Genomic DNA, 26,301 nt, shown 5'->3' on the forward strand with positions numbered 1-26,301 from the left:
TTAAATTTCAGAGAATTCAGCTGTTGAGCAGAGGAGTGTGCTTTTCTTGGTTTCACATCACTTCATGTAATTGGAGATTGCTCTTTCTATCTGTGACATCCATGTTTTCTGTTACAAGAAAAATAATCTGTAAACCTAGGCAATCTGAGAAATTCTAGTACTTCAGAGAAACGAACACCCATGAGCCTTCAGTTACATTTGCTGCTCTTCAAACTCAGGTTTTTAATTCCCCGAGTGAGCACAAGTTACCCAGAGCCCAGCCTCCCAGTTACTAAGGCCACAGCACATCACTTTGTGCTGGGCCTGAGATGTCCAGTGAAGGTTTCCTTTTTGGTATGAAGATGGGATTTTTATGCTCTGCTTCTTCATTTGCTGCTGGCTATTTCACCTCTTTTTGTTTAGTATTTATTCATTTAATGCTGTCCCTGCAGCTTGCACTCTGTATTATGGTGGTTAAGACAGCTCCAGTGCTATCAACACCACAAATGGTTGACCCATCTGAGGTCTGTCTCATGTGAATTTCATTTTCCTGCACCATGCTGACAGCATTCATCTCTATATCCTGTTTATGAGGGCGGACAGTGATAGGACAGGGGGGAACGGTTTTAAACTGAGACGGGGGAGGTTTAGGTTAGATATTAGGATGAAGTTTTTCACACAGAGGGTGGTGACACACTGGAACAGGTTGCCCAAGGAGGCTGTGGATGCCCCATCCCTGGAGGCATTCAAGGCCAGGCTGGATGTGGCTCTGGGCAGCCTGGTCTGGTGGCTGGTGATCCTGCTCGTGGTAGGGGGGTTGAAACTACTTGATCATTATGGTCCTCTTCAACTCAGGCCGTTCTGTGACTCTATGATCCTCCATCATCCAGGTTTGAAGGCAGTGGATGATGGCTGCAGAGGGGTTTAAAACACTGAACTCCTCGCTGTGGTAGTTCACGTGATCTGGGTCACAGAAGCTGAGCTGTCAGAACTGTTGTGATCAAACATAGCAAATTGTTTGGCAGCATTACAAGCTGGAGGTCTGGCTGTGCATTTCCCACTGCAGGGGTTTTGTTTTGCTTAGTCAGCGGCTGCTCTTCCTGTTTTAATGTGCATCGAGTCACTGAACTTAGATGCAGGAATAGAAATGTGAGGAGAGGCAGCCTGCTATACTTCATGCTATGCTGGGATTCATAGCTTTGGTTAGTGACCCTTCAGGTTGTTTCTATATGTGTGTGTCTATCCTGAATGAGATAAATACATCACTGAAGGATAAATGGCTGGGGGTGGTTGCTCTGTCCTGCTGGTACTGCTGGCGGGAAGGAGGTGGTGTACAGTATGCTCTGGTTTGCCAGGAGTGGTCTCTTAGGAGATTTCTACTATGAGCTTTCTGTGGCTCAGGGAGTGGGGACAAGGAAGAAGAGAGCAGAAAGCAGGGCTGCTGCACAGACGGGCTGGGTGAGCAGTGCTTCAGTTCTGTGTTTTCTTACATCTGCCAAGTACTGTGGGTCTGAGAGGGAGGTGGGGCAAGGTGTTCACCACATCTATGATACATACTTGGCAAAATCCTGGAGCATGTGCTCCCCATGCAGTGGATGCAGAGTCATGCTGCAGTGAGGGGTGCATGTTGGGCTGGAAGGTCTGGACCTGGTGAGGGGAGCTGGTGGCCGGGGCAGGCCTATATCAGCAACAGGGATCCACAAGGTAGCCTGCAGTGCAGCTGCCCTCTGCTTGGGGTGAATCAATGGGAGTGTTGCACTTTTGGCATCATTCAGTGTGGTCTCCCTTGTGACGTGGCTTATCTACCTCAAACTCTTGGTCTGATGGCCCTCACAAGTTGGTCTTAGCAAAATCGTTGTCCTTCCTCCTTGCAGATTGTCACGGCCAAAGCCATGGGGACATCTCAACTAGCTAAGTTTGTTTAAAAAAAAAAAGTAAGTTGTGTTGAGATTGGGTTTAGGAGCTGAAATACAGTAGTTTATTCAAAACAGCGTTGGATAGGGTATAGCTTTCCTGGGGATCAGAGAACTAAATTCTGCAAAATGCTGTAGTATTACTGCATTCATGTGGAAGGAACCTTTTGGTGCTGGGTTTTCTTGGTAGTAAAATGAAACTGGAAGACACTGATAAGGTGGTTGCAACCTGGCATGAAGGCAGCTTGAAAATATCACATCTCCTGTTCAGTAACAGGTAACTACTTCTTGAGGACATAGCTATTCCAAGTATGAACCAGTGGCTTGGAGATGGAATGAGTTCACTCATTGCTTTTCCCTGAAAATGACTCTCTACTGTGATTTATGTGGAAAATTGCTATCACTGGTAGTCACGTTTTCAGTGTAGGTATTAGAGAATGAATTTTAAATGACGGGGCAAAAAACAACTAAACAAAAGAGAACCAAACCACAGGTTTGCAAGGTTCCTACCAGAATTTTAAATGTTATAAACAGCACTGCTAGTAGAAATGTGATGTGTGAAGATGAGAGGTAAATTTATGTAACACTAGAATGAATCACACTATCTGCTCAGTCTGAAATTGCAGGAGTGTGCTATGCATAGATGAGCATAATACAGGTTTCTGATTTGGGTACTACAGATATTAATGGGGGGTTGTTTTATTTTTGGTTTCTCTGGAGGGTCTATCCATCTTCCTTCCTGTTATGCATGGAATGGCAATTGTTTTAGCAATCAGAAATTATGTTTTTCAGGCAGCTAAGACCTGCTATTAACCCTGATAAAAACAAAACAAAACCAACAACCAAAAATAAACAACCAAATCAAGAAAACTGATATGTGTTCAGTAAAAATTCTGTAGCAAATAAAATGTGCACCATTTTTTGGTTTGTTTGCTTGTTTTGGTCAAATGTCACAGCTGTATTCTCCTCTAGGGAAAGTGTAGTTGTGTAATTACAGAGGAGAAAAGATGAGCTACTTACCTTGGCAGACTCTGTTTGTGCTTGTAGCAGGAAGACTGCTATGCACTGCCGATATCTATTTTCATGCTGTATTAGGAAAGCATTTCGCAGGCTGAAAACTGGGGGGAAAAAAGTGAAGAAACGATACAAATTCCCTCATGCAACTGCCACCCCAGATTTATATCACATTGTCTGGTGATGACTGAAGATGTGATATATGTGGCCATCTTTTATGATTCTTAATAGGACAGTGCACCCTTGCGGGGTAAATTTTTTGTTGTGTGGGAAGCTTTGCTATTTCAGAAAGATAATTCTACTTGTACTCATTTTAGTTTCAATTACTTAATCACTGTGCAGCTAAATTACTTTTAAGTCAGGCTGAAGGTCATTAAAAGAAGCTTCCATTCAAGTGGACTAAACTGTAATTGATGTTAGAGAAGAATAAACGTCAAACAAAAGGAGAATGACTTCCAAGTCAGAATGTATATTACTGGTTTCAGAGGTGGATTCCTGCTATAAGACATCTGAAGTTGCATCTCTTGAGCAAGGTCCTGGCATTCATAGAGAGCATGAATGCAGTGTTGTGCCTCTTGTCTCTTCAATGCAATGTGGCAGGCTTTGGGCTAGCGTTATCCTGCCTGCTGCCAAAACTGCATCTCTACAATATTGCAACTTGCATATATATTTCTAATCCCTGTATTGAGGTATGTTTCTTGCCAAAATGCAATCAACCTTCAGCAAGCTAATGTATGTAGATAAAAAATCTGAGTTTTGATTTTTAATTGGCACAGGGGCTCAATCCCACACTGCCCTGCTCAAGTAGCTTCCTGAGAATAAGCTAACTGACCTTTCACTTCTACCATGACCTCACTCCCTGAGATGCAGATAAACTGGCAGCATTCCCCAAGGTCACACATTTCTGAGAATATCTAATCCTTTATTTTTTATTTTTTATTTTTTTTCCCTGCAAAGGAACATTTTTCCATTGATGCTGGCAGTTCTGCTTATTGCTTTATGCAAAATGGTGAAAATTTGAACTGCAGGCTCCCTATAGTCATTTTAATCCCTATTTTTATTGTATAACACTCCAGTGGATGCTGTATTAGGTTGAGGTTTCCAAGACATCGCAAAATGTAAGTAAGGAATGGAGACTACTCCCTCTAATTTTGTAATGATATTGGTAGGAATATATGGTGAAGAAGTCCAGCAATTTGGTGCAGAGTGTGGGGAAGGGCTGTAGACAGGGGCTGGATCCTGGACTGATCTTCAGCAGTTGACTTCATCTACTGCCTGTGATTGTGTCACAGGGACTCTGGTTTGAACATAGCGAATACCGACTAGGAAAAAAAAACCAAAAAAATTATTCCCATTAGCACTGTGGCTTTTATGCCCACTGTTGTATGTGCAAAGTGGGGGGCTGCTGCCCTGTTCTCCTCAGCAGCCCAGAGCTGCCTCCCTGTTGGCTTGATTTATGCTGTGTTGGTTGTGAAGTTTGTCAGGCAGGCAGACAGCGTCTGGAGCACGGTTAAACAAAGGTTATTCTCCTCTGTGCTCATCTGCTTACCTCATATTTAGTCATTTGCCTTTTATTGCCTACCTCTATTTCCTATCAGCATTTTAACATTGATGCTGAATGCTAATTACTCTGGGTGAATGTGTTTCAAGGTTATCATAAATTTTACATGCTCTAGGTTTATTTTCCACATTTATTGATTTTCCACAGACTGCTCTAGCTTCCTGAGCTTTTCCTCCTAGTCCTTGGGATTAGGATGGCTGTCAGGCCCCGAAGCCTGGAGGTTTGTATTTCTTATTTCTCTTCTATATGTGAGTCTCCTGGGATTTGGTAGCATTAGACTGAGCTGTGTAAGCTTGTGGAGGTAGTTCAGATTAAAGAGAAGTCCTGATTGTTTTTGTGCCTGCTCTCCCACTCAACCTTGGATTTCAGAAACTGCCTTAGTTAACATCCACTTTTACAAGTCACTCTCTGTGAAGGCTGGTCCTCCTCCCCTCTGCACCCAAAGGCACACCATACATTACTGGAAGTAGTTTCCCATGGTGGTGCATTTGGAGGTCTAGGAGAAGGGAAGCATTGGCTTAGGAAGAATGATTTCCATTTGTGGTAAGAGAACAGTCGGCTCATGTCAGAACTCATTGGAGTCTTTATGCCACCTGTGGGGTGAATGGAACATACTTGAGAGTCACCCATGTGCATGTGAAAGTCCCTGTTTCAGGCAGGGGAATATGGGCTGTCTATGTGGGTGTCTGAAGGTCATGGAAAGTGTGAAGCCAACTACTGCTGCGGCTTTTGTAATCCATGCAGCTGGCGGTGGTTTGTGTGCAAATTATCCTTAAACCACTGCATAGATCATGCATGGAGAAAACTTTTTTGAAAGCATTCAGATGCACCCAGGGGTGTACCTGTTACATGGATGGCATCAACGTTTTTCAGTATTAGTCTGTCCAGTGGGATGGGTTGGTCCAAGACTTGGCAAAACCCACCTTCTCTTACAACTGACTGCAGCTCCGGAGCAAGGGAAGGACAGACAAGGGTTAAGCCTGTGTCTGAGCCCCCGTATTTCTGAGAATAGAAACTGAAGTTGATTAGTATGCTGTCTGCCATCTGCTCGTGAAGTACTGGCAATAAACAGCTCTAAATTATGTGCTGTGTCTCATCAAAGGTGTTCAGAGATTTATTTGCCAGAGCAACATCAGAAACTATTTCTCTGAAAAACTCATCAGTACCTGGAACTCTCTTGTCAAGGTCACACCTTGTATTGAAATGGCACGACAGAAACACAATAAAGGTCCTCAGGCAGAAAACAGAGATGTTCAAAGATCCTCTTTCACCTATCCTTTCAATATCAGATTTTCTCAATTTCTTGGAGATACATTTCCCTGTCTCCCCTCATGAACATGCAGAACACAGAATTGTTGGGTCTCCAGATGGGTAGCAACCTCACTCAGGCTACTCACCAATACGTATACAGGCAAACCCTCAGTGAGATTTGCCAGCAGGCACCAAGCCCCTTGAATTTCTGTTCCTTTCATCTCTCTCCTGCTGTAGGATGGTGTTGTGCAATGAATGATTCTAGAGCAACATCTTCTGTATGTCCTATAAAAGCAGAGCAACTGCTTCTATTATTTTAATATCTCTAAATTCAACCTAAGCTTATTGATATTTAGTATAGGTCTGCTTAGGCTTAATTTATATCAGCTTTGTAAACTTAACTAGCTAGATACTTTTTTACATACTTGTATTTCTGGGTTGGACTGAATCATGAGAGGATCATTATAAACTTATATTCTTGCAACTTCTGAACTCAAGGAATCCAGCATATAAGAACGGCATCAGGAAAATGTTTGGTCTAGTATTGCAAGTTCTGCCTGTGGCTCCCCTGTAACATACTGAATCTAGAAACAGGTTCATTAATTTATCTAGATAAAAAAACATAGTAACAGATGCAACCACATACCTCTCAATCCGTTATTACCTTTTTGTTATGTTTAATTTTGGTGATTGATAGGAAATCATCAAATAGAAAGAGGTAGACATCAAGAAGTCTTGTGCTTTCTGAGGAAGAAAGAAAAGTCAGTGTGATGGCATGATTATTTTAAGGAATTGCTGTTTCTACATTGAGGCACATCTAGGAATCACCACATCTCATAGAACACTTAACAAAGAAACGTAGTTTCCAATACAGTACACAACTACTAGTCTCCTAGTCTGCACTCTCAATCTTAAATGTGTTATACTTTTTCTTTTTTGGCTACTAATATTTGTAGTGGCTACCATGTTGTGCAAAAACAACTGCCTGCCCATAGAAATGATGTGGATCACCTGCAGTGCCTCTAAATGCAACAGCTGGCATGCTACAAATTAGCAAATCCTGCATAGTAAATAAGTAACCTTCTGAAAATGTCAGAGATAAGGAAGCAGTGAAATGCCACTCTTTTCTGCTACCTCTGAATACCTGTCTGCAGCCTTCTGCACAAGCTTGTTGAAATGTTAGTTGATGGTTTCACAAAGACCTTTCAAAAGCTACACAGGAGAGAGTTGGCTTCTCTTTTCTTCCTTGTTTGGAAGGTCATGAGGATGTCAGACATACAACAACAGGTGTCTGTGAGAACGCTTCTAAGTCTTGAAGTTGTATCTCCATGCCTTGGTGAAAATTCCACTGTTATTGCTGTAGAAATAATAGGGAATAATTTAATGGAAAGAAGAGCAATTTTTTAAGCAACTGCCTCTGGGAAATCTGGCATTTAGAGTCTCCAGAAAGCTCTCTACATGAATGAATTTGCAGTTTTGCCCTTTGATCTTTTCCTTGTTTACAGCTCCTCCTTATTCCTTTATGCCTGCTTGTCTTTCATTTCCCTGTTTCGTCTCAACTTGCTATCCTACTCAACCTCCAAAATCATTCTCTATGTGTGCTGCAGGCTTTATCCTTTATCAGTCCTCTGTCTAGTCTGTAAACTGGTAGAGCCTCGGTGGGCATGAAAAGCCCAGCTACTCTTCACTGCAAATAGGGATGCTCAGAGCTACTGGTTCCAGGCAATTTGCAGGATGATAAAATACTTTCTTGGTTGCTTTGTTCTGAAATGCTTTGTCTTGAAAACCTATTTCATTAAGATTGTACAAAGCACCTTCAGTAACTACTGAAAAGGAAATGCCATGAGGATCATCTTATGTGCCGATGGAGATTCAGAAGACTGTAAGCTGGGCTGTTGATGTGTATTTAAAAATACTCTTGTGTAAGTTTCTATGAAGTCAAAAACTTGGTAGGATGTTTTCTACAGCTTTGCTCATACAGTGTATGGCTTTTGTGAGCATTATACAGGAGAAAAAAAAAAAAAAACTTGTTGCAAACCCTAACACTGTTCTCTCAATCTCTTCTGATATCTCATGAATTTATTACATCTTTTGCATATCTGAAGTTAGGTTTTATTAATTGATCTCTTTACCTTGTGGTTAAGATCAGCAGAATTTCAAAGAAACTTAACCAAAAAACAAACCTAAACAAAATGAGGAGGATAGTAACTTGTCTTCATTTTCTTGAAATAATATATATATATACATATTTATTTAGAAGGGGAACAATTGATAGCATTCTCAAAGATTTTCCATGGTGAATTTCATATCTGTTGGCCACTTGAATTCTTATGTTCTTTCTGGGCCAATTTAATTCTCCAATTTAAAAACTTGTCTTCATAGACTTTCCCTGACTTTCACTTAGTAACACAGCAGCCTGATCTTGATCTTTGACTGTACTATCTCTTGACTCCCAGTCCCCCTAACCATCCATTTGTGATTGTGCTATTTTTAAATAGCAGCTGACAGCAGAAGGAATATTTGCTCCTTGAACATTCTGATGAAGAACCTGCGTTTCTTGAAATAGAAACTTTCTAGCATTTCCTTCTGGATTCTAAGATTGCCAGAAAACATAAAACTGTGTTGCCAGTGGTTACAGTTTCATTCAAAGAAGCACAGTTCACTTTAACAACAGATATGTTTGAATCAGGGGTGTGACATTAGGATGTGCTTCTTTCTTTGTGCAGCATTACATTTCCGTTGTGTCTTGAAAGATATTTCATCCAGACAGATGGACAGATACCAGACACTTCAATGCTGCAGCTTGCAGCCAGCTGGCTTTCTTGGTGGGTAAGAGTTATGCTCATGCCTCTCCATTTTCTGATTACATATTGCAAAAAGAAATGTGGCTGCCTGATGTCCATCCTTACCTCACTGCATTTATGCTGGTGCCTTGTCAAGAGGGCAATGAGTGTAGGGATAATGCTATCAGAAATGTCTTTCTTCCTCCTCTGCCCACCACCCCATACACAGCAGCAGCAGTCTTTCCCTCTGATTCCCCTATCCCTGGTTCTGCACCTTCTCCTCTGCCACTGCAATCCTCCTCATGTGGGAGGAAAACCAAAACGACTGAAAAATGGGCTGGGTCCCTTCACTGTTCCTTTTATGAAACTAATAGTAAGAGGCAGGAAGTATTGGGACCTCCCTGTCTGTACCTCTGCTTTTGTCGAGGTGGAGAAGGAGTTTTAAGGCAGTGGCAGGGCCAACTTCTGCTGCAGCCACCCTTGCGTGCTGCTTCTACTTTTCAGATGCTGCTCTTCTCCAAGTGATCCAACCACCCAGGCTGTTCTTGCTGTTCAGGCACAGAGGAAATGCTCCTCTCATTTGCAGGCAGCTGCTACCCAATAAGCAGCCTCTGCCCTGCTACAGAATGGTGCCTCTGAGTCTGGAGATGTATCTCCCAGCTATGCCAGGGTGGTAGGTGGCTGTGAGCACACTGAAGTGGGACTGCTGTGCTCCGTGTGATGTTAGTGGCAGGCATGTTGGTGATTGTGTTGCTGATGGAAAGGAATCCACTCAGCTTGCTATTGTTTACATATTACCTTCTTGTTCCAAGCTTTGCATCAAAACAGCAGTCTTAGCAGAGATGAATTACAAAATGGAAAAGGAAAACCTCTGGATTTTTCATTTTAAGTATAATGTGCAACATCATGAAATTCAAGTTCCAGAAGTGAGGCTTCCTGATATCAGTTCCCAGGCAGTGGGGCATTTTACGTAGGGCGGTCTAAACTTCCCAATGTCCTTTTGCCACATCCTCGAACCTGACAGTGTAACTCTCCCTCTGAGTGACAGGCACATGCGAGTCAATCTGATTTCCTGAGCACCTGGCAGACTGAATGTCCAGATGTGCTGATAAGCAATCATGAGCATTACTCATCCCTTTGGCATTCTGGCTATTTCTCAGGCTTTCTCTGACAAGATGTTTGCTGCTTCTTTCCTGCAGCTGCCCATACTATCTTAGAATTCATTCTGGACTGCCATAACAAAGTGTAATTTCGCTAAGCTGATTCCTAATACCAGGACATAGGGATGTTACCTGCCAGTGTCAGCCTCCTGTCGTGAAGAAGTCTGCTTGCTGAAGACAAAATGTTTTCACTGCTGTTCTCTCTCAAGCTTTGTTTCAAACACACCAAAAAGAGAAAGACAGTGAGAGAATGGGGAGTCTCACATATCCAATTCCAAACTGGGATGAATCCAGCAGTTAACTGGAGACAATGTTTACCGATTTATCAGGCTGAGTACACCGCAGCGCTAATAATTGAGCATGACTGAGTTTCTTCAGCAGTGCTATTGCTTAAATCTGTTTAATCTTCTGAAATGTTAAGCTGGGTTTTTCTTTTCCAGAGTGAATGTAATGTTTTTTTCAGCTCTGTGCATGAATAGACAAATCCTTGAGGTGAGACTCGCCTGATGATATTACCATACAGCTGTTTAAAGTCTGTTTGTCTGGATAGGGAGCAACCACAAAAGAAAGGTGTACGTGTTCTCATGGATGCTGGGTAACTTTAAATGATATTTGAATAAGAAATAGGAAATTGGCTTACCGTGAAGAGTAGAAGAAGCAAATATTTCCTATTTACTCTGCTGCTTAAAATAAATGTATTAGTGGTTATATCTATCACATTTCACTCTGCCCCCCAAAAGCAAACAGTGGAGAGTCCTCCTGGCTCATCCCGTCATAGTGTCTGGGATGTTAGCGGAAAGCAATTCATGCCGCCATCCTGGGGACTGTGCACAGTCTGATTGTTCACCAACAGCATTAGTGTGTTCAGGCTGTGGCTGCTCCTGTGAGGGCAAAGCCCACCGCAGCAACCAAAATACAGACAATCAGTTGGCTTTAGACTGCATTATAGGTTGGAAACTAAGCCTTTCCGAAGGAAAAACGCCCTTAAAAGTTCTGCTTACCTCTGGGACAAAGAATCTCTTGTAATGATCCCAGACTTCAGGCCAAATTATGACCTCATGGAGCTGCCTGAATTTCTGAAAGTCGTCCAACCACTTGACTTTACCTTCCAGATCCTCTGAAATATGTAAAGCATCAGTTACTGCCAAGGCTGGCAAAAAATAGGCTGCCTTTTTGAAGGTGATGAATACTGATTATCTCTGGTAGAAGCCAAAGGATGGAGTCCTGGCCTAACTGGAGACAATGACTTAACTCTTTTTAGGTCAGCAAAGTATCAAACTGTGCATTCAAAGAGGCCTAAATTCACTGCTGAATGCAAAAGTGCTGTCCATTAATCTGACTTAGCAAGTGAGGGAATTGTATAAAACTCATTTAAATGATTGCCTTAAAAAGTTCTTGAAAAAATTCTGCCTTTCTGAACACCGTCCGAAGTGGTGAGAGGAAAATAATTTTCATTATGTACAGTCCGATCAAAAGGCCGTTGAAAATAATGAGAACATTTTAAGGAGAAGTAGTGGCTGAAGAATATAACTGGAATGAGTGTCTCAATACATGAAAAATGGAGATTTCAGTCTTTGCTGATTGAGGGCCATTGCAGGAAAAACTTGAATGGACCTGCAGTTTAACTTCAAAGTTTTCATGTTGAATGATGTTGCAAAGAGTTGTTTCAGATAATGCACATATATATACCAGAGAAGAAATTCTGGAACTGATGCTATTCTTTATGTCACTGGCTTACTTGTCAACAAATTATGGCAAACATCTGTCAGGTCTGCACGTAAAGAGGCCGACAGCTCCTGTCTTTGGTTTCCTTACCTTAGAGGTAACCTTAAGCGTAATGTAACCAAATCCTAAACACTGGAAGACCTTTGTTGTTGTTCCCTAGATATCCCAAGATGTTGTGGGCCCATATCCACATCTCCTTTCTCCCAGCAGAGGTCCACCATTTAGTGACAAAAGACCACCTTATCTTTCTGGAGCAAAGAGTGGAAAAGGCTTGTCTGTTTTCTTCTACAACCTTAGCAAAAACAGGGATGAGCCCAAAGATCAGCAGTGGAGGTCACGCTGAGAGTCCCCAACTGGAGACACATACTGCACCCTGGCTGCGTACCTACTGAATTGACAAATTTCTTAGAACAGAATCCAGAGGAAAATAAACAAACAAAAAGCTTCCTGGATCAATCCCTTCTTTTTCTATAACAACTAGGGAAAAGTTGTAGCTCTGATGGCTCATCTGCTGCTTTTCACGGTAGGACCCTGTCATTTAGCGAAAGGTCATTGGCACAATATTCCCCTTGTGAGTCGTATTTTATCCTATTAAGGATTAGCCCCAACAAATCCTCTTCATACATAAATCCAACTCAAAGACTTCTTTGTTTGGGATTTTTCTTTATTTGTTCCAATTTGTGATCTGCTCTTAATTGTTTCCATGTCGCTGCGGATGACTCTGAGCCAACACAAGTGAGTCACCGATGGTGGGAGTCCTGTGACCTTGCTCAGAGGGCCCATGGGTGGCACCAATCATTTCCTACAAAAGGACTCAAGACTGTTGAAAGGCATGCACATTCTCCCATTCTGTGGGGAGACCAGCCTCGAGCACAAACACATCACGTAACTTAGTAATTGTTAGTTGTATACTTTTGACTTAACCATAGCTACTTACGTATGGACTTTTCCACTTTCTCTTCAAGTAACCACATAGAATCTTTCTCTGTTTCGTCAGTGCTCCTCTTCCAGATGTTGTTCAGGAGGAGGAGATAGCGGGTCAGGCGGTGCAGAGGAGCCACCAGCAGCTCCGTCAGGTGCAGCCTCCTGCACTGCTCCTCCTGCTCACACCACTGCTGGAGACAAAGGGCACCTCTCTTAGGCCTCTGCTCTCTGGCAGTGAGGTTGTATGCATCAGCTGTAATGAGATGGGCTAACTAAAGACAAATTTCTTACTGAGGGTAAGGCTGATGTAAAGGCTGTAGCTACCATGCATGCATTGCTGCTTTCAGGCAGAGACAGAACCTGTTCTGTTGTTTTTACTCTTCATAAATTCTGTCTCTGCAGTGGTTGCTTGCTCTAACATCCAGGATGCTGCTTCCTCTCTGAGGGAGTATGGATTAATGGATTCTCTTGTGTAAGCAAAGCAGACCAGCCTTCTTGCCACAGCCTGGCCAAAACCCACCCTTCTCTTTCACTGTAGGCACTCAAGTCCTGTGAATGCACTGATGTGCTCCTGGCTTTCTGTCTCCTCTTTTTTTGCCTTGCATTATATATTCCTTATGGAGAAGCAAGTCATGATATTCTTCTCTGGCTGTGAGGTCGGTGTATATCGAGGAAGGGAAGATTTAGGTTGGATTTTAGGGGAAGTTCTTTACTGTGAGAGTGATGAGGTGCTGGAACAGGCTGCCCAGAGAGGCTGTGGATGCCCCTTCCTGGAGGTGTTCAAGGCCAGATTGGATGGGGCCTAGGCAGCCTGGTCTAGTATGAAATGGGGAAGTTGATGGCCCTGCATGTGGCAGGGGGGTTGGACATTTATTATCCTTGAGGCCCTTCCAACCCTGGCCATGCTGTGATTCTGTGGTCACTGTTGATGTGAAGAAGGCGAGGCCATCCGTGGGTAACGGGTGCGATGACAGTGTTGCCAATTTCCATGAATCATCCTCAGCCCTGACCCTCCCAGCCCATCACTATGACTCTCTGCTTGTGTGTGTGATGCCACTGAACACTTACAATGCTCCTGAGGTCCTTCAGCCCCTCACTGAGTTATGGGCTTACTTGGTTAAAATGTAGGTCAGCGTGTCAAGGAATTATGTGTGGAACACATGAATGCTTAAGGCTGACAGTACATATTATCTGCCTGTAAAAATGCAGTCTCTTTTTTTTTTCTTTTTTTTTTTTTTCTGCCTTTTGGCTTTTTCCTACTCTTGCCTGTTCTAAATTGCAAATATGACTAAGGGAAAGTTATACTCTGAACGATGACTTCATATCCATGATTATTCACTGCAGTTCAGGTATTTACGTAAAATGCTGTCTACACAGTTCTGCTTCCAGTGAACTTTTCTGGTCTGATGATAAAATTCTGTCAAAAGACAGGAAGGCTGGAGATAATAAGAACAAAACCATTACTTTACCTTCAGGTAGATGCCAAAATCTTCCCTCTGTCTCAGCTTTTCCAAGTAGAAGACAGTGGTGGTATGATTGAGGCAATAAATCTGGCGTGTCTGGCAGAGGTCACCCTGGAAAAACTGCAAAATAGGCTTGAAAGCTTGTCAAGAAAGGAAAATGTGATGACAAAAGGAGGAATTCTGCTTTTAGTTTTGAAATGTGGCTTTTACCTGAGATTACCTTGTACTTAGGGAAAGAGTGGAAGAGGGAGAGTTTAAAAGAGTGAAGGGTGAGCTAGCAGTACTCAAATTGGTATAATACTTAAAAAAGAAAGGTGGGGAGGGGTTCAAACACTGAATGGGAGCCCAGTTCTAGCGGCTCTGCAGAGGAGAAGCAGTTTTAGACTTTGTTCAAATTAAAAATAAACAACGTGAAACTGATATGGAAGCTGAAGATCAAAAACGCTGCCTGAGCAAGAGATTTATGTGGCCTCACATAATATGCCACTTTATTTCCAAGTATGTTAGCTCTTAGAAATACTAAATGACATCAGTGATAAAGCTCATTATTTCTGGGATTGAAACACTTGAAGTTGGAGGAAATTAGGGTAAGACTCTCTTTGCCTTTTTAAAACCCTAAGCACTCTGAGATAGGGTCTTTCCTAGAAACTTTCTATGGTCTCTACTGCTACAGAAAATTCAAGTTTGGCTATCACATGGTAAACTTGATGATTTCCTGTCTGCATTAATATTACCTGCTGTTTGGCCATAAGGAAGTTGTACAGGAAATAAAATGCTTGTGGGAGAACCCCTGAACATTGTTCTCACTCTCTTGCGTATCATGTTGATGACCTGAATGTCTTGGCAGCAGCAAGATAGCTGGGTCTGTTCCTGCTTCTCACTTAGCAGACACAGGCCAAAGTACATATGTATTTCACTGAGCTCTTATATACTCAGTTAAATACATTTATGGGTCTGGTATGCGGAGTAAAGGAAGGATCTAGATGATGGACTGGAAGGAGGCAGGATACAGCTGGAGTCTGGGCCAGTGTCTGGATTTAGGGAAACCTCCCCTGCAGACAGAGAAACTTGGTTCTGTTGGTGACAAAGTCTTCTCAAGGTCTGGGCTGTGGTTCCCAAGGAAGGGAATATTTTTCCATGCTGTGTTCCATGTACAGAGCAACTTTCCATGACCACCTCAAACATGTCAATGAATAAAAATGTCCTACTGGTGGGAAGTACTTGAGGCTAAGGCCAAACTACCTGTGACAGCTGGCATATACTTGACTGCTTTAAGGCACTGCATACTCTGATAAATGACCTGTTGCAAGGACCTAGTGAAGTTAAACAAGAATATTTCTAATTATGTTACCTTTCTGAGTGTGAAGATGAAGTTCATAGGTGATCCTGATTCACTGACATATTCCTTCACAGTTTCCAAAAATTTTCCACAGAGCTGAGGCTTATCTAAGTAAGGGGGAGAAAAAGAGAATTAGCATGACTGAACTTCCTCAGTTTAAAATAACTTTATTTCTCATTCCTGACCTCTTCACAGTCTTCAGGCCTAACACTTATCTCCATGATGTTGCCAGGATTATCTTCAGAAAATTACATCAAGTGTTTTAATTAGTCAGAAGATAAAATAAATCTATACAAATAGCCAGTTACATCATAGAATCATAGAATCACTCAGGTTGGAAAAGACCTTAACGATCATCAAGTCCAACCATGACCTAACCATACCTCACTAACCAACAACCCTCTGCTAAATCATGTCCCTGAGCACCACATCCAAATGGTTTTTAAACACGTTCAGGGTTGGTGACTCATCCACCTCCCTCGAGCCCATTCCAGTGCTTAACAACCCTTTCTATAAAGAAGTTTTTCCTGATATCGAATCTAAACCTCCCCTCGTGTAACTTGAGGCCATTTCCCCTTGTCCTGTCACCTGTCACCAGTGAGATGAGACCAACCCCGCTCTCACTGTAAGCACCTTTGAGATATTGGAAGAGAGCAATAAGGTCTCCCCTCAGACTCCTTTTCCCCAGACTAAACAGCCTCAGTTCCTTCACTCTCTCCTCGTAGGGCATATTCTCCAAGCCCTTCACCAGCCTTGTTGCCCTTCTTTGGACCTGCTCCGACACCTCAATGTCCTGCTGTACTGAGGTGCCCAAAACTGAACACAGTACTCATGATAATACCACATGACAAAAGCTTTGGAAGAGGATTATGATTACTCTGTTTAAAATTACTTTATGGTAACAGCTGTACTGGACATGAATCAACATGGAGAATCACAATGGATGAATGATATCTACTGGAAAACATTGTGTGTGACGGCTGTGACAATTGAAGCCTTCACATTCATTTGAAGAAGAAATCATATTTCATAGTCTAAGTTTGTTTAGTACTCTAGGAGATGAGGGAAAATTCTGTAAAATGCTTTAAAATGTAGAAACTGCATTTGAAAACCCCATATGCCCTGCAAGTTTTCCAAGGGTGCCTACACTGTCAATCAGATGTGGGTGAAAGCCTGTTCCTAACCTCTATGTGCCTCTCAGTGTTTGTTCCCAAATTCACAACCAGGCTAAGCTTCGGGCCAAAGTTTTGTTCAGTCATAAGGAAAGAATTGTATGGGTTCAGCGCACTGTCAGCGGCTCAAATTCTGTGTTGCCCATGTTTAGAACATACAGCAGTCCTGGCCAGATAAGGGCCATCACATGTGTTTGAAGGCTTTGTCAGGTCTTCATCAACCTTGTCATTTTCTCCAGGCATCTTTCTGAAAAACTTTCTTATGTCATTGTATTACCTAATATTTCCCTGTGATCAGAAGAAAACATCACCACCCTCTGTGATACTGCTATGAAGTGCTGTTGTAACTGCATGCATTGCCTTGATTGGGAGCATGATTGCTTATGGGACAATGTGTCTTTCATTTTATTGAGGGCTCACTTTGCACCTTTTACAGCATGCATTCTTTCACAGATTCAGCCTACTGTCAAGAAAAAATGCACGCAGTAAAGTGCATGAAAAAAGCCGTATTAAGCACTGGGAGTAGATACTTTTTCCTATGTTTGCCCACTCTCATTTAAGCAAGTATGCACAGTAAATGATAATTTCTTGTTAATAATGAAAACAAAATGTGAAAAAAATGGAAAGTTTATTAAAGATCATTCTCTCAAGTCGCAATGAAGCTCCAACCAAACACAAAGTATTATTTGTTTCCTAAATCACATGCAACAATAGACATCATTTCCTTCTTTAAGAATGAGAGGGATCAGAAATGACATATCATCTGAGTTCTAGTAGCTAGATGATTTTTATGATCTTAGCTCACAACAAGCATGAGGTGAAACCCATCAAATAAAATCTCTTTTCTTGTATTTCCAAGCATGTTCACTTGGTGAGTGGTCAACTACTGAGCAAAGATGAGCTCATGTGTTTGAGCACTGGTTAATTGTCTCTGCTCTGAAAAGCCTTTCTGCTCTTCTTGTTTTGCAAAAAAAAAAAAAAAAAAAGTGAGATGTTAATGGTTAAGGCAAGGGCATAACAACAAGAGACAGAACTTAAAGTAGGACATTTATTTAGGATGTGTGATATGGTCGTGAGTTATTGTGAGAATGATTGACCATAGCCATTCAACTTACGAAGCTAAAGAGCCCCTTCCAAAATTCACTTTGCTATTAAGGGTATTTGTAGTCCCTTAAAGTAACTCTAAAGTCAAGGAAAACTTCTGTGTGACTTCTAAAGCTATGTGAAAACTATTCTGGATTTATGGTCTGCTTTAACTTTCAGGAAACGACCTCCCAGCAAATTGCCAGAGCACACTGCAGCCAAGCCTCGTCTTCACAGTCTTCCTGGAAGCTTAGGGATGAGTAGCACATGGATGCAGAGCATTGGCTTCGTGCTGGGAACAGTCCTCCATCCACACAGGGGAAACCCTGGCTGCAGTGGGGTGGTTGTCATTTTGTTTTTCCTTGCTCTATCAGAGAGGCTTAATAGATATCAAAGTCCATTTATTTGAGAAGGGAAGCTTGTAATTGAAGTTATATTGCTGTTCTTAATTATGCAGTAAGGATTGTGTAGTTGGTGTCCACTTTCACAAATCTTTTTAAAAGGACTTTGTTTCTGAGAAACTAAAACTCCTGTTTGCTTCAGAAACAACTGTTGAATGAGCTCTCCGTCATCTTTTGCTGGAGACTTTGCAGAAGTTAAACCAGTCACTCAAACTGAAATACTCAATAGAAATGTCAGAAGGACTAGTTATTTGAACTCATCTTCAATTAAATGTGTAGATTCTGAATAGAAACCTTAGTGTTGGCTCCTCATCTCCTTTTATTGGGCTGGCCGGTTTCTGATCTCAGTACAGGTTGCACTTTTTTAATTTTTTACTTTTTACCTTATTTAATTCCTCCAAGTTTGCAAAAAGTCTCCATAAGTCCACGTCCAAGAGAAATTCATTACTCTGGAGGTATTTTAGAGTCCTCATAAATATCTTTAAAAATAAAACAAATTCATGTTGTTCAGCGATTGTGTTTATATATATATAAGGCAATTTTCATGAAAAGAATGTGCACTATAATTCTGAAATGATCTCATGATCATGGGCAGAAGATGATGTTATGAGAAAATGTCCTGACCTACCTGACTGCAAAATACAGGGCTTTGTGCAATGGACAGGGTACAAGTGATGGCTCTGGGCTCTCTGCAACTACTGCAGAAGTAGCAATGTTCTTGCTATGTTCTCTCTCTGAATGGAGCCACTGAGCCAACTCGAGATATGTATGGAAAAAAAAAACCATAGCATCAGAATTGTAGAGTTACAGATCTCTATGCCTTTTCAGAACACTTACCCTCCTAACCCGTACTGCATAAGCTGTTGGGAGCCAGTACGAAAAAGAGAAAAGTTGTTGGAATAGCTTAAATAAAATGCTTGTGCAGTTTTTACATCTCTTTAGGTTGTTCTACTAACCTGTATTGAGTGAAAACTGCCTTTGTATTTATTGGCTGTCTAAGATGGTACATTATCTAAGCTCTTACAGGGATCTTGGACCTGTGCCGAATCTGACCTAGAGCTGAAAAAGGCTTAAGAAATGTAGATTACTAAGTGGAATTTTTACTGCATTAATGAAAAAAACCCTTGTCACTCAGGTGCTGAGATTAAATTGCTGGTGAGTGTTTGGGCAGCCTTAGTTGCCAGGAGCAGTAGGCCTGAGAGCTTAAAAGGGATTTACCATGATCCTGAAGTTCCATACGGAGATTCATTAAAATCAGTGAAATAGCGTTTCTAACATTCACCTGCTTTATTTATTCATTTTATTTCTAGAACTCTTTTGACCTCTTTAAACTGAGTTGAGAAGGAAAGACACTTCCATCTTGCTGGAGCTGTTGATCCCTTTTCTGTCTATTTCTATTGTGAGTAGGAGAAGGAATTCAGCCCGCTCTTCTCTTTATTCCCTTTACTTTGCAATTCTTCTTGTGTTGCCTAGACTACTTATTCAGCAACATGGAAAATGTTTCACTAACCTCATCTGTTTTTCCTTAAACTAATAATAAAATTGAGATAGTCTGTGCAGAGTAAGAGAAAAAAGATAGGAGGAGTTATAGGGAAGCATCCATCCTTTAAAATAGTTGTACTAATTTATGATGTGTCATGAACATAAATATTACACACTATTACTATTCTTAGTAATAGCTGTTCTTTTTTTGTCCATACTGAAAAGCTTTTAAAATTCACTAAGATCGAGCTAATCTGGAGTTTTGCGGAGGACTGTTGTTGGTTTACTTGTTTTCTGATAAGATCAGAACTACAGATCTGCTGTTTTCATGCTCTACTGAGAAAAATCTAATCACAGATATGTATGAAGTTAAACCAAGAGTATTCTATAGATGTGTGATAGAGACATACCCAGTAGTGTCAGTTGGAGGGTGGTGTCAGTTCAGTTAGTGAGAGGAGTAGTGAAATATCATTCAGAATTAATGCAAGAATCTGTAATCATAATGTATTTGTGGAACACTTAAAGCGATGTCCAGAGACAGAGATTCCATCAAGAAGATTAAGAAAAAAGCAACAACCAAAGAGAAACTGGAAAAGCAGGAAAGATAAGTGGGGAAAAAAAGCAAGAGACCTGGAGACAGCAAATGTGAAGTTAAAGATGGCTTCACATCTCCTGTGCTGCCAGCAGGGTAAATAATGTTTAATCGTTCTTGAGAGTTGAAATCTGAACTTACCATCTTGAGAACCAGCAAATGATCCAGAAAGTAAGTGCATTCACTTGTGAAAAGTTCCCACACTGCTTCTTCTTTTTTCACTTGCAGTTGGCTGTTCATGTTTCTGCTGTTTGTTGAGCCTTTATAAATTCTTGCCAAGATTAACTCTGTTGAATAGTAAGAAGGAATAACCAACTTGCATCAACTGTTTCAGAGCAAATGAGAAGAATCCATGATCTATTTGCTCATGTAAATAATTCTGCTGCCAGTGTAAGTGATTCATATGCTGAAAGTTTGAAGCGTCCTTTAAAAAATTAAAGAACTCCCTGAAATTCTCCTGCAAAATATTCATAACATGAACATGCAGAATTTACAGGTGGCACAGAATGATACCTTATCTTTGTAGGATATTGTATTAAAAAAAACAGTGGGCAGCCTGCAAATGTTAATGAATTTAATTTGTTATGGTGCTGGAAAGCAGGGATTTATGATGATCTCTAAGTTTTCAAATGATAAAGTCAATAGGTACCATTTAGCTTGGTCCTGGAGCAGCTACCATCAGTCAACTCACCTGCTCCTAGGTCAGAGGCTCACATATAAGTTAGGTGCCTACAGAAGTCCTCGACAAAGAAGTCTGTGGAGACCTGAGTATAATGGTTTACTTTGGAAAGCAAAATGGTGAGGTGGTGAGAGTATTGTTGGCTTGTGAACAGGTTGTCTGCTGCTCTCGTAGGAAGGTGCCTTCCCAAATCAGCAGCATGGCAAAATCTGAGTGGTTGTGAAGGTCATTGCCTGCCTTGTCTGACTCCCACATTGCTCCCCTTCTCTTTTTCAAACTATTCATTTATACCTCTGTTTATGCTTCAGTTTTGCAAATGGGATTTGTATCCAGATTAATGTACTGAAAAATGTTGACTTAGGCATAAAACTTTTGTCTTATTTTCATCCTGAAGAGTTTAATAGATAGCTTTCTTGGTTCTGTATACTGAATACTCTGATACCTTGAAACAGCGAAAATTGTATACGCCACAGTCTATGGCCTTAGTGGTTGAAAGACAGTGTTCCAGATCAGATGCTTGCTTCTGATTGTCTTTACCCTGTTTAATGACAAAAAAACAAACAAACAAACAACACAACCAACAAAACAATAACAACCAAAAATCCCAAAACAACAAAACAAAACCTAATTCATACGATGTTTAGAGTACTAATAAGAAGCTTACTCAACTCAGTAACCTTGCCATGATTTGTAGGGTATGTGCCCTTAACCATGCGATTTTCTTATATCTCTGTGCTCTCCTACATAGAGACAAGATAGAGATGGCAGGTTTATTTGTAGCCATGAGTGGTGTGCATAGATGCCTTAGAGGTGTGGGTGTGTATGGTCTTGTTTATGCAACAAAATGGTGGGGCAAGGCATTGGTACGGCAACAGACAGTGGGCTACCACCACAGTGCAGAACAAACAACATTTCATTTCCTTCAGCACAGACAGAAGTGTGAAACAGCAAAACTCAAATTTGAAATCTTCCTTCTTCCATCTCAGTTGCACAAATATTGGGTGAATTTTATTATTATTATTATTTATTTTGTTAATTTTGAACATTGATTTGAAAAACTCCTTTGGTCAGCTGCATAGTAACGTCTGGAAAAGGAGTTTTTATCAAGCTTAAGGAGCTAGAGTTGTGGGTTGGTTTTTTTTTTTTGTTTTTTTTTTGAGGGATAATGAAATCAAAACATTTGCTTTTGGTTTTGCTTTACTTTTCAGTCCAGCAGTGCCATGTAAAAAAGTTTAAGCAATATTTATGAACACAAATTTAGTGGTATGGATTGGCATGTGGAAAATACATGAAGGTGTTCTTGAAGCAAAGCTGTGACTGAATTACCAAGGCTCACTCTTGCTCTGAAAGCAGCCTCCTAGGGGTGCTTGGGTGGGTGAGATGCAGAGCCGTAGCCCCAGCTGGCACAACTTGCAGCACAGCCTCCCTGTCACAGGGAGACAAAGACAGCTCGTGCTCCCTTATCACTGGAAGCTGCCTTGGGTGCCTGCAGATAAAGTCATCAAAAAACATCTGAGAAATGTACCTTTGTTGCCTGCCCTTCTCTGTTCTCCTGGTGCTTTGTAGTAGGGACCTCTCCTCCTTCTATCCTGCTGTGCTGGAAGGTAAGGGTGCTTGCTGGTTGTCTTACCGCATGCAGAGTCTGAGCTGTTGGAATCACCCTGTCTTCACTGCAGATGAATGACCAAGAGAGTGCTCAGTCCAGGGGGAGCTGCGACTTTCATGTTCAGCTCACCTGCTGGCTGCCTTTCTTCATGGGCAGTGACATAAATAAACTCTTTTTCACCGATGTTAGCTGTGTGAGAAAGCAAAGTCAGTGCAAGGGAAAGAACGTGGTGGAATACTCACAACTCCTCTTTTGGCAAAAGGCCACCTTGGCTTTTTGGATTCTAATGGGTAAAACAAATGTGTTGTAAGCAAAGAGAAAAATAGCTAAAATTAAAATTGTTATTTATTTATTCCCCCTCTCTCCCCCCACTCTCTTGCGGTGAGTCTCACTATACCACATTTTACTTGGCTTAGATGTAATACTTATATTTAACCATGTTGTGCACTAGACTTTAAACCCATTATGGCTGTTGAGATATCTCTATCTGTGATGAGATCTTGGATGACGCTGAACACTCCCACTTTCTGCAGGTGATCTGTGTGTGATTGCCAATTCTTAACAAGGGAAAATGCGTCATATCTCAGGTCAATTTTTAAAGATACCTATTGTTTTGAAGGAAGAATTAGCATATATCCGCTCTTCAGAGATATTTTGGGTTTATGCAGGTACTTATGATACTTTCTATGAATCTAATAATATTGCTTTAATAGTAAAAATATCATTGTACAAATTAGTCTCTTCAGATTTAAGAATATCTCTGCAAAAACTCATGTCCATATGATAACAGCTCACTGAGGACCTGGGAAAGCTGGGAATTCAAATGTAAGAATGCACTGGTGGGAGATTAGAGATGCCTAAGTATATTCAACAAGAAATATGGAAAGCTTTTCTGAATTCATGATGCCTTCAGGCTTGTGTTTGACTGGGAATTGCAGCTGAAAACATTTTCCTATAGATTTTGAAGACCTTGAGCATAGGCTTATTTGCTTTTGTGAAAGTGCTGTTTGTGATGTTACTTATTACATTTATGTGGAAAATTTTGTCTCCAGTCACCATCATCTTCCAGTTTCTGGTAATCACACTGTACCCTACACTATGTAAGTTGCTCTGAAAGTAATTCCCTTTATTTATTTCATGGAAACTACAGCAGAAACAAATAGCACAGTAATACTACTTGATAGAACCAATTCCCAGCTACAAAATACTATTTTTCAACATAATAAACACCATTAGCTGTGCATTTTCACCAGCAACAAGCAAGAGCCTACATGCTGTGCTTGTAGAAATCTGCATCAGTGGAGGTGACCCACTGCTAATATGTGCCACTCATTCCTCAGTGTGACATCTGCTGTCCGGTTTCCATAAATGTTCAGCAAGTGTCAAGGGGTGCCATTTTTTTTTCCAATTCCATGACACACCTTTGCTTCCCATGCTCTTCCATGTCAGACGCCATTTTGTCAGACTGTTCCTTTGCTGCTATCCGTCACATCGCAACAACGTGTAGTGGAATATTGGTAGGAAGACTCAACCTCTAATGCAAAACCACCATAATCTGCCTCTGATGTCATGGGCCAGCATAATAAAATAGAAGGCATTATTTTTCAGAGCAGCCCTCATTTACTACACAACAGGTATTTCAGGAAATTTCTTGCAGGTCATTGTTGGGTGGTCTCATGAATAACCTGTGGCTGTGAGTTGGGTCTGCTATCTTTGTAATTAAAGCACTGATAGAAAGGGTAGCATAAGCATACTCTCCTTCCTCTGCCTGAACCTGTCCAGGTAGGCAGTTGTAACTCAATTGATTATAGACGGAAATCCTGGCCTGGGCCCTGGTTGCTGCTGGGGTGTATGGAGGCAACTGCCTAGCCTGCCTCAATTACTTCTTACATTTTGCATTCAACCATAAAATGAAGGAGAAACCCTAAATTGAGGGGAATTTTATAATGAGCACCGTAGTCTTTATTGCAGTGATCTTTCCTCTGTCCCTCCTTCCCACCCCATGCACACACACACTTGCCATAAATACAATGGGGTGTGGATGAGCTAAGCTCACCCTGCGTCTGACCTGCATTTAGCAGCAGGGCTGTGTGGGGCAGGTAGTCCAAGGCACTTTCTGACACCAACAGGTCTCCAGGGTACACCTCAAGTCCTGGCAAGCTCACCACCACGGAGCTACGCGTGCGCTCAGCTGATCTGTGAGACCCAACAGCAATGCATGTCATGTCTCCTCATGTGATTGTGGAAGGAATTCCTGAAGTGCTCCTTACTGATATCAGAGGAAGCAAGCTAAAAACTGAATCACAGTGGCTATGGCATAAGGTGTTAAAGGAGAAATGAGAAGAAACTTCCAAAGCAGCAAATATCCTGTTGTCTTTTCAACTGCTCTGGGTTGCTAAGAATGAGATTTTTACAGCTGTGGCCTACCTGAGGAGAGAGGTACCTGGGAATCTAAATACTGGAAAATTCTGGGTTCTTTAAAGATTAAGCAAAAAACAGGGCAAGATTTCAGAACGATTTTGGCATTTGAGTCCACAGAAACATTTAAACACTGTGGCCCTAGATGACACGTGTTGACTTTTGGACTACATGTAACTCAGGTAATATCAAGAAAAGACAGTATAGCAATGAAAAAGTTTATTTTTTGTAATGTATTTAACCATTTTGCTAGTTTGTGTCATAGTCTTTCTAAATTTTTAAGAAGTTTTTTTTTTTTCTTTTTTTTTCCCCCTGCTAATTCAAATACTTTGTATTTTGAATATAATGTGGCTTAGTCAGCCTGCTGATCTGAAACCAATGCCTCTTTCCAGCTATTGTTGTTACCAACAGAGTTCATTGTCTAGGATGTAGATCCATCAAGAAGAAAGACAGAGGCATTCTGTATCCAGCAGTATGTTTGTGCCAGAGGCTGCTCACATTCAAACACAGAAATTATTGGTGCATATCTAAAACCTTCTTGGATTTGTTATTAACTCATGCCAATACCTAATTAATGGTATTATCATACAGTTGCAAAGTGGCTGATGTCTGCAGCTACTGTTCTGCTGTCTACCACTGAGTGATGCAAACAAACTGCTTTGGATTTCAGAGGGTCAGTCACTAAGCATCCCAAGGAAAGAGCCTTAACTTTTGGTGATCTTTGTATTTAGATGGTTACGAAACCACTTATGATTCCACTAAGTAATCTCTCGGACAGCTAGATTATTATGCAAGCTAGATGCTGCAGTATAAGAGTATAATTCTGAAAGTTGTAATTTCTGTTATAGGAAATTCAGCTTTATTTCAGCTTGGATGCACAAAATTTTTTTTCCAATGTGATACTGATCTTTAAGGTATCTAGCATCAACTTCAGGATATATTTGAATTTATGCAGATGAGTGACGGAAAGCATAGCTTCTTTGTAACTGAGTCAGGATTATTTCCCTAGATCTAAAAGGCCTTGAGCTTCAGAGATGCATAAATGAAGCTTTCACATAGGAATGCAAGCCTGAGAGGTGTGGGAGCACACTTGGATGTGTAACTACAATATACCCTTGCATTCTGGCATGCCTATGTGATTGATTACTTACATGCCTAAGTTATGTACTCATCCTTCACAGATGAAAGCACAGATACAAGTGTCTGTGATTGTCTGGCCCGATGCCTGTAGACATAATAGGTACACTAAATGTTTTCAGTAATTTTAGTACTGAATAAACTACTGTGTGACTGAATAAAATACTGTGGATAAACTACTGTGGTGCTGTGTGATCTATGCAGACTAAAACACTGCTAAATTGCAATGTTTTACCATCTTTTTCTACTTGCAGGCCCTGTAGGTTTGTCATTTTGTTTTTTTGTTTGTGCCTGATTTCCTTAATAAGAGCAGGGTGCTGAAGGGCATGACAAAAAAAAAAGTACTTTAGGGATGAACTCGATCAAAAGGGGAGATATAATCTGTGTGGTAACTCCTGCTTTAAATCTGCATGTTTTGTGAAGCAAGATATCGTCACAGGCTCACATTACAAAGGGATGAAAAAATTTTAAAGACACTGAAGAAACTCATGGTCTGGAAAAATAAATGTCCTGGGTATGGTTGCTTCTAGGGCATGGAGATTTTCAGCTGATTTGTTTTTTAGAGATCTGTGTCATGCCATGTTACTAATGTGAGCCTAATGAAAGCTTTAGAAATCCC

General features: G+C 41.1%; 1 protein-coding gene across 1 annotated transcript in view; it reads right to left on the minus strand.

The window, feature by feature from the left end:
* Positions 1 to 26,301, minus strand: part of PLEKHG7 (pleckstrin homology and RhoGEF domain containing G7) — a gene marked incomplete at both ends in the record, with an annotated part of 30,709 nt that continues 4,408 nt past the window's right edge. Inside the window, 18 exon segments of the mRNA XM_079537118.1 lie at positions 1 to 57; positions 61 to 108; positions 2,913 to 3,010; positions 5,310 to 5,469; positions 6,383 to 6,462; positions 9,794 to 9,884; positions 10,663 to 10,778; positions 12,324 to 12,498; positions 13,780 to 13,893; positions 15,125 to 15,198; positions 15,201 to 15,219; positions 18,152 to 18,247; positions 19,984 to 20,090; positions 20,093 to 20,123; positions 20,127 to 20,129; positions 20,964 to 21,059; positions 22,370 to 22,410; positions 24,196 to 24,323. Of these exon segments, the coding sequence (XP_079393244.1) occupies positions 1 to 57; positions 61 to 108; positions 2,913 to 3,010; positions 5,310 to 5,469; positions 6,383 to 6,462; positions 9,794 to 9,884; positions 10,663 to 10,778; positions 12,324 to 12,498; positions 13,780 to 13,893; positions 15,125 to 15,198; positions 15,201 to 15,219; positions 18,152 to 18,247; positions 19,984 to 20,090; positions 20,093 to 20,123; positions 20,127 to 20,129; positions 20,964 to 21,059; positions 22,370 to 22,410; positions 24,196 to 24,323 (1,534 nt within the window).

Source organism: Tetrao urogallus (assembly GCF_951394365.1).
Source record: "Tetrao urogallus genome assembly, chromosome: 1".
Lineage (NCBI taxonomy): Eukaryota > Metazoa > Chordata > Aves > Galliformes > Phasianidae > Tetrao > Tetrao urogallus.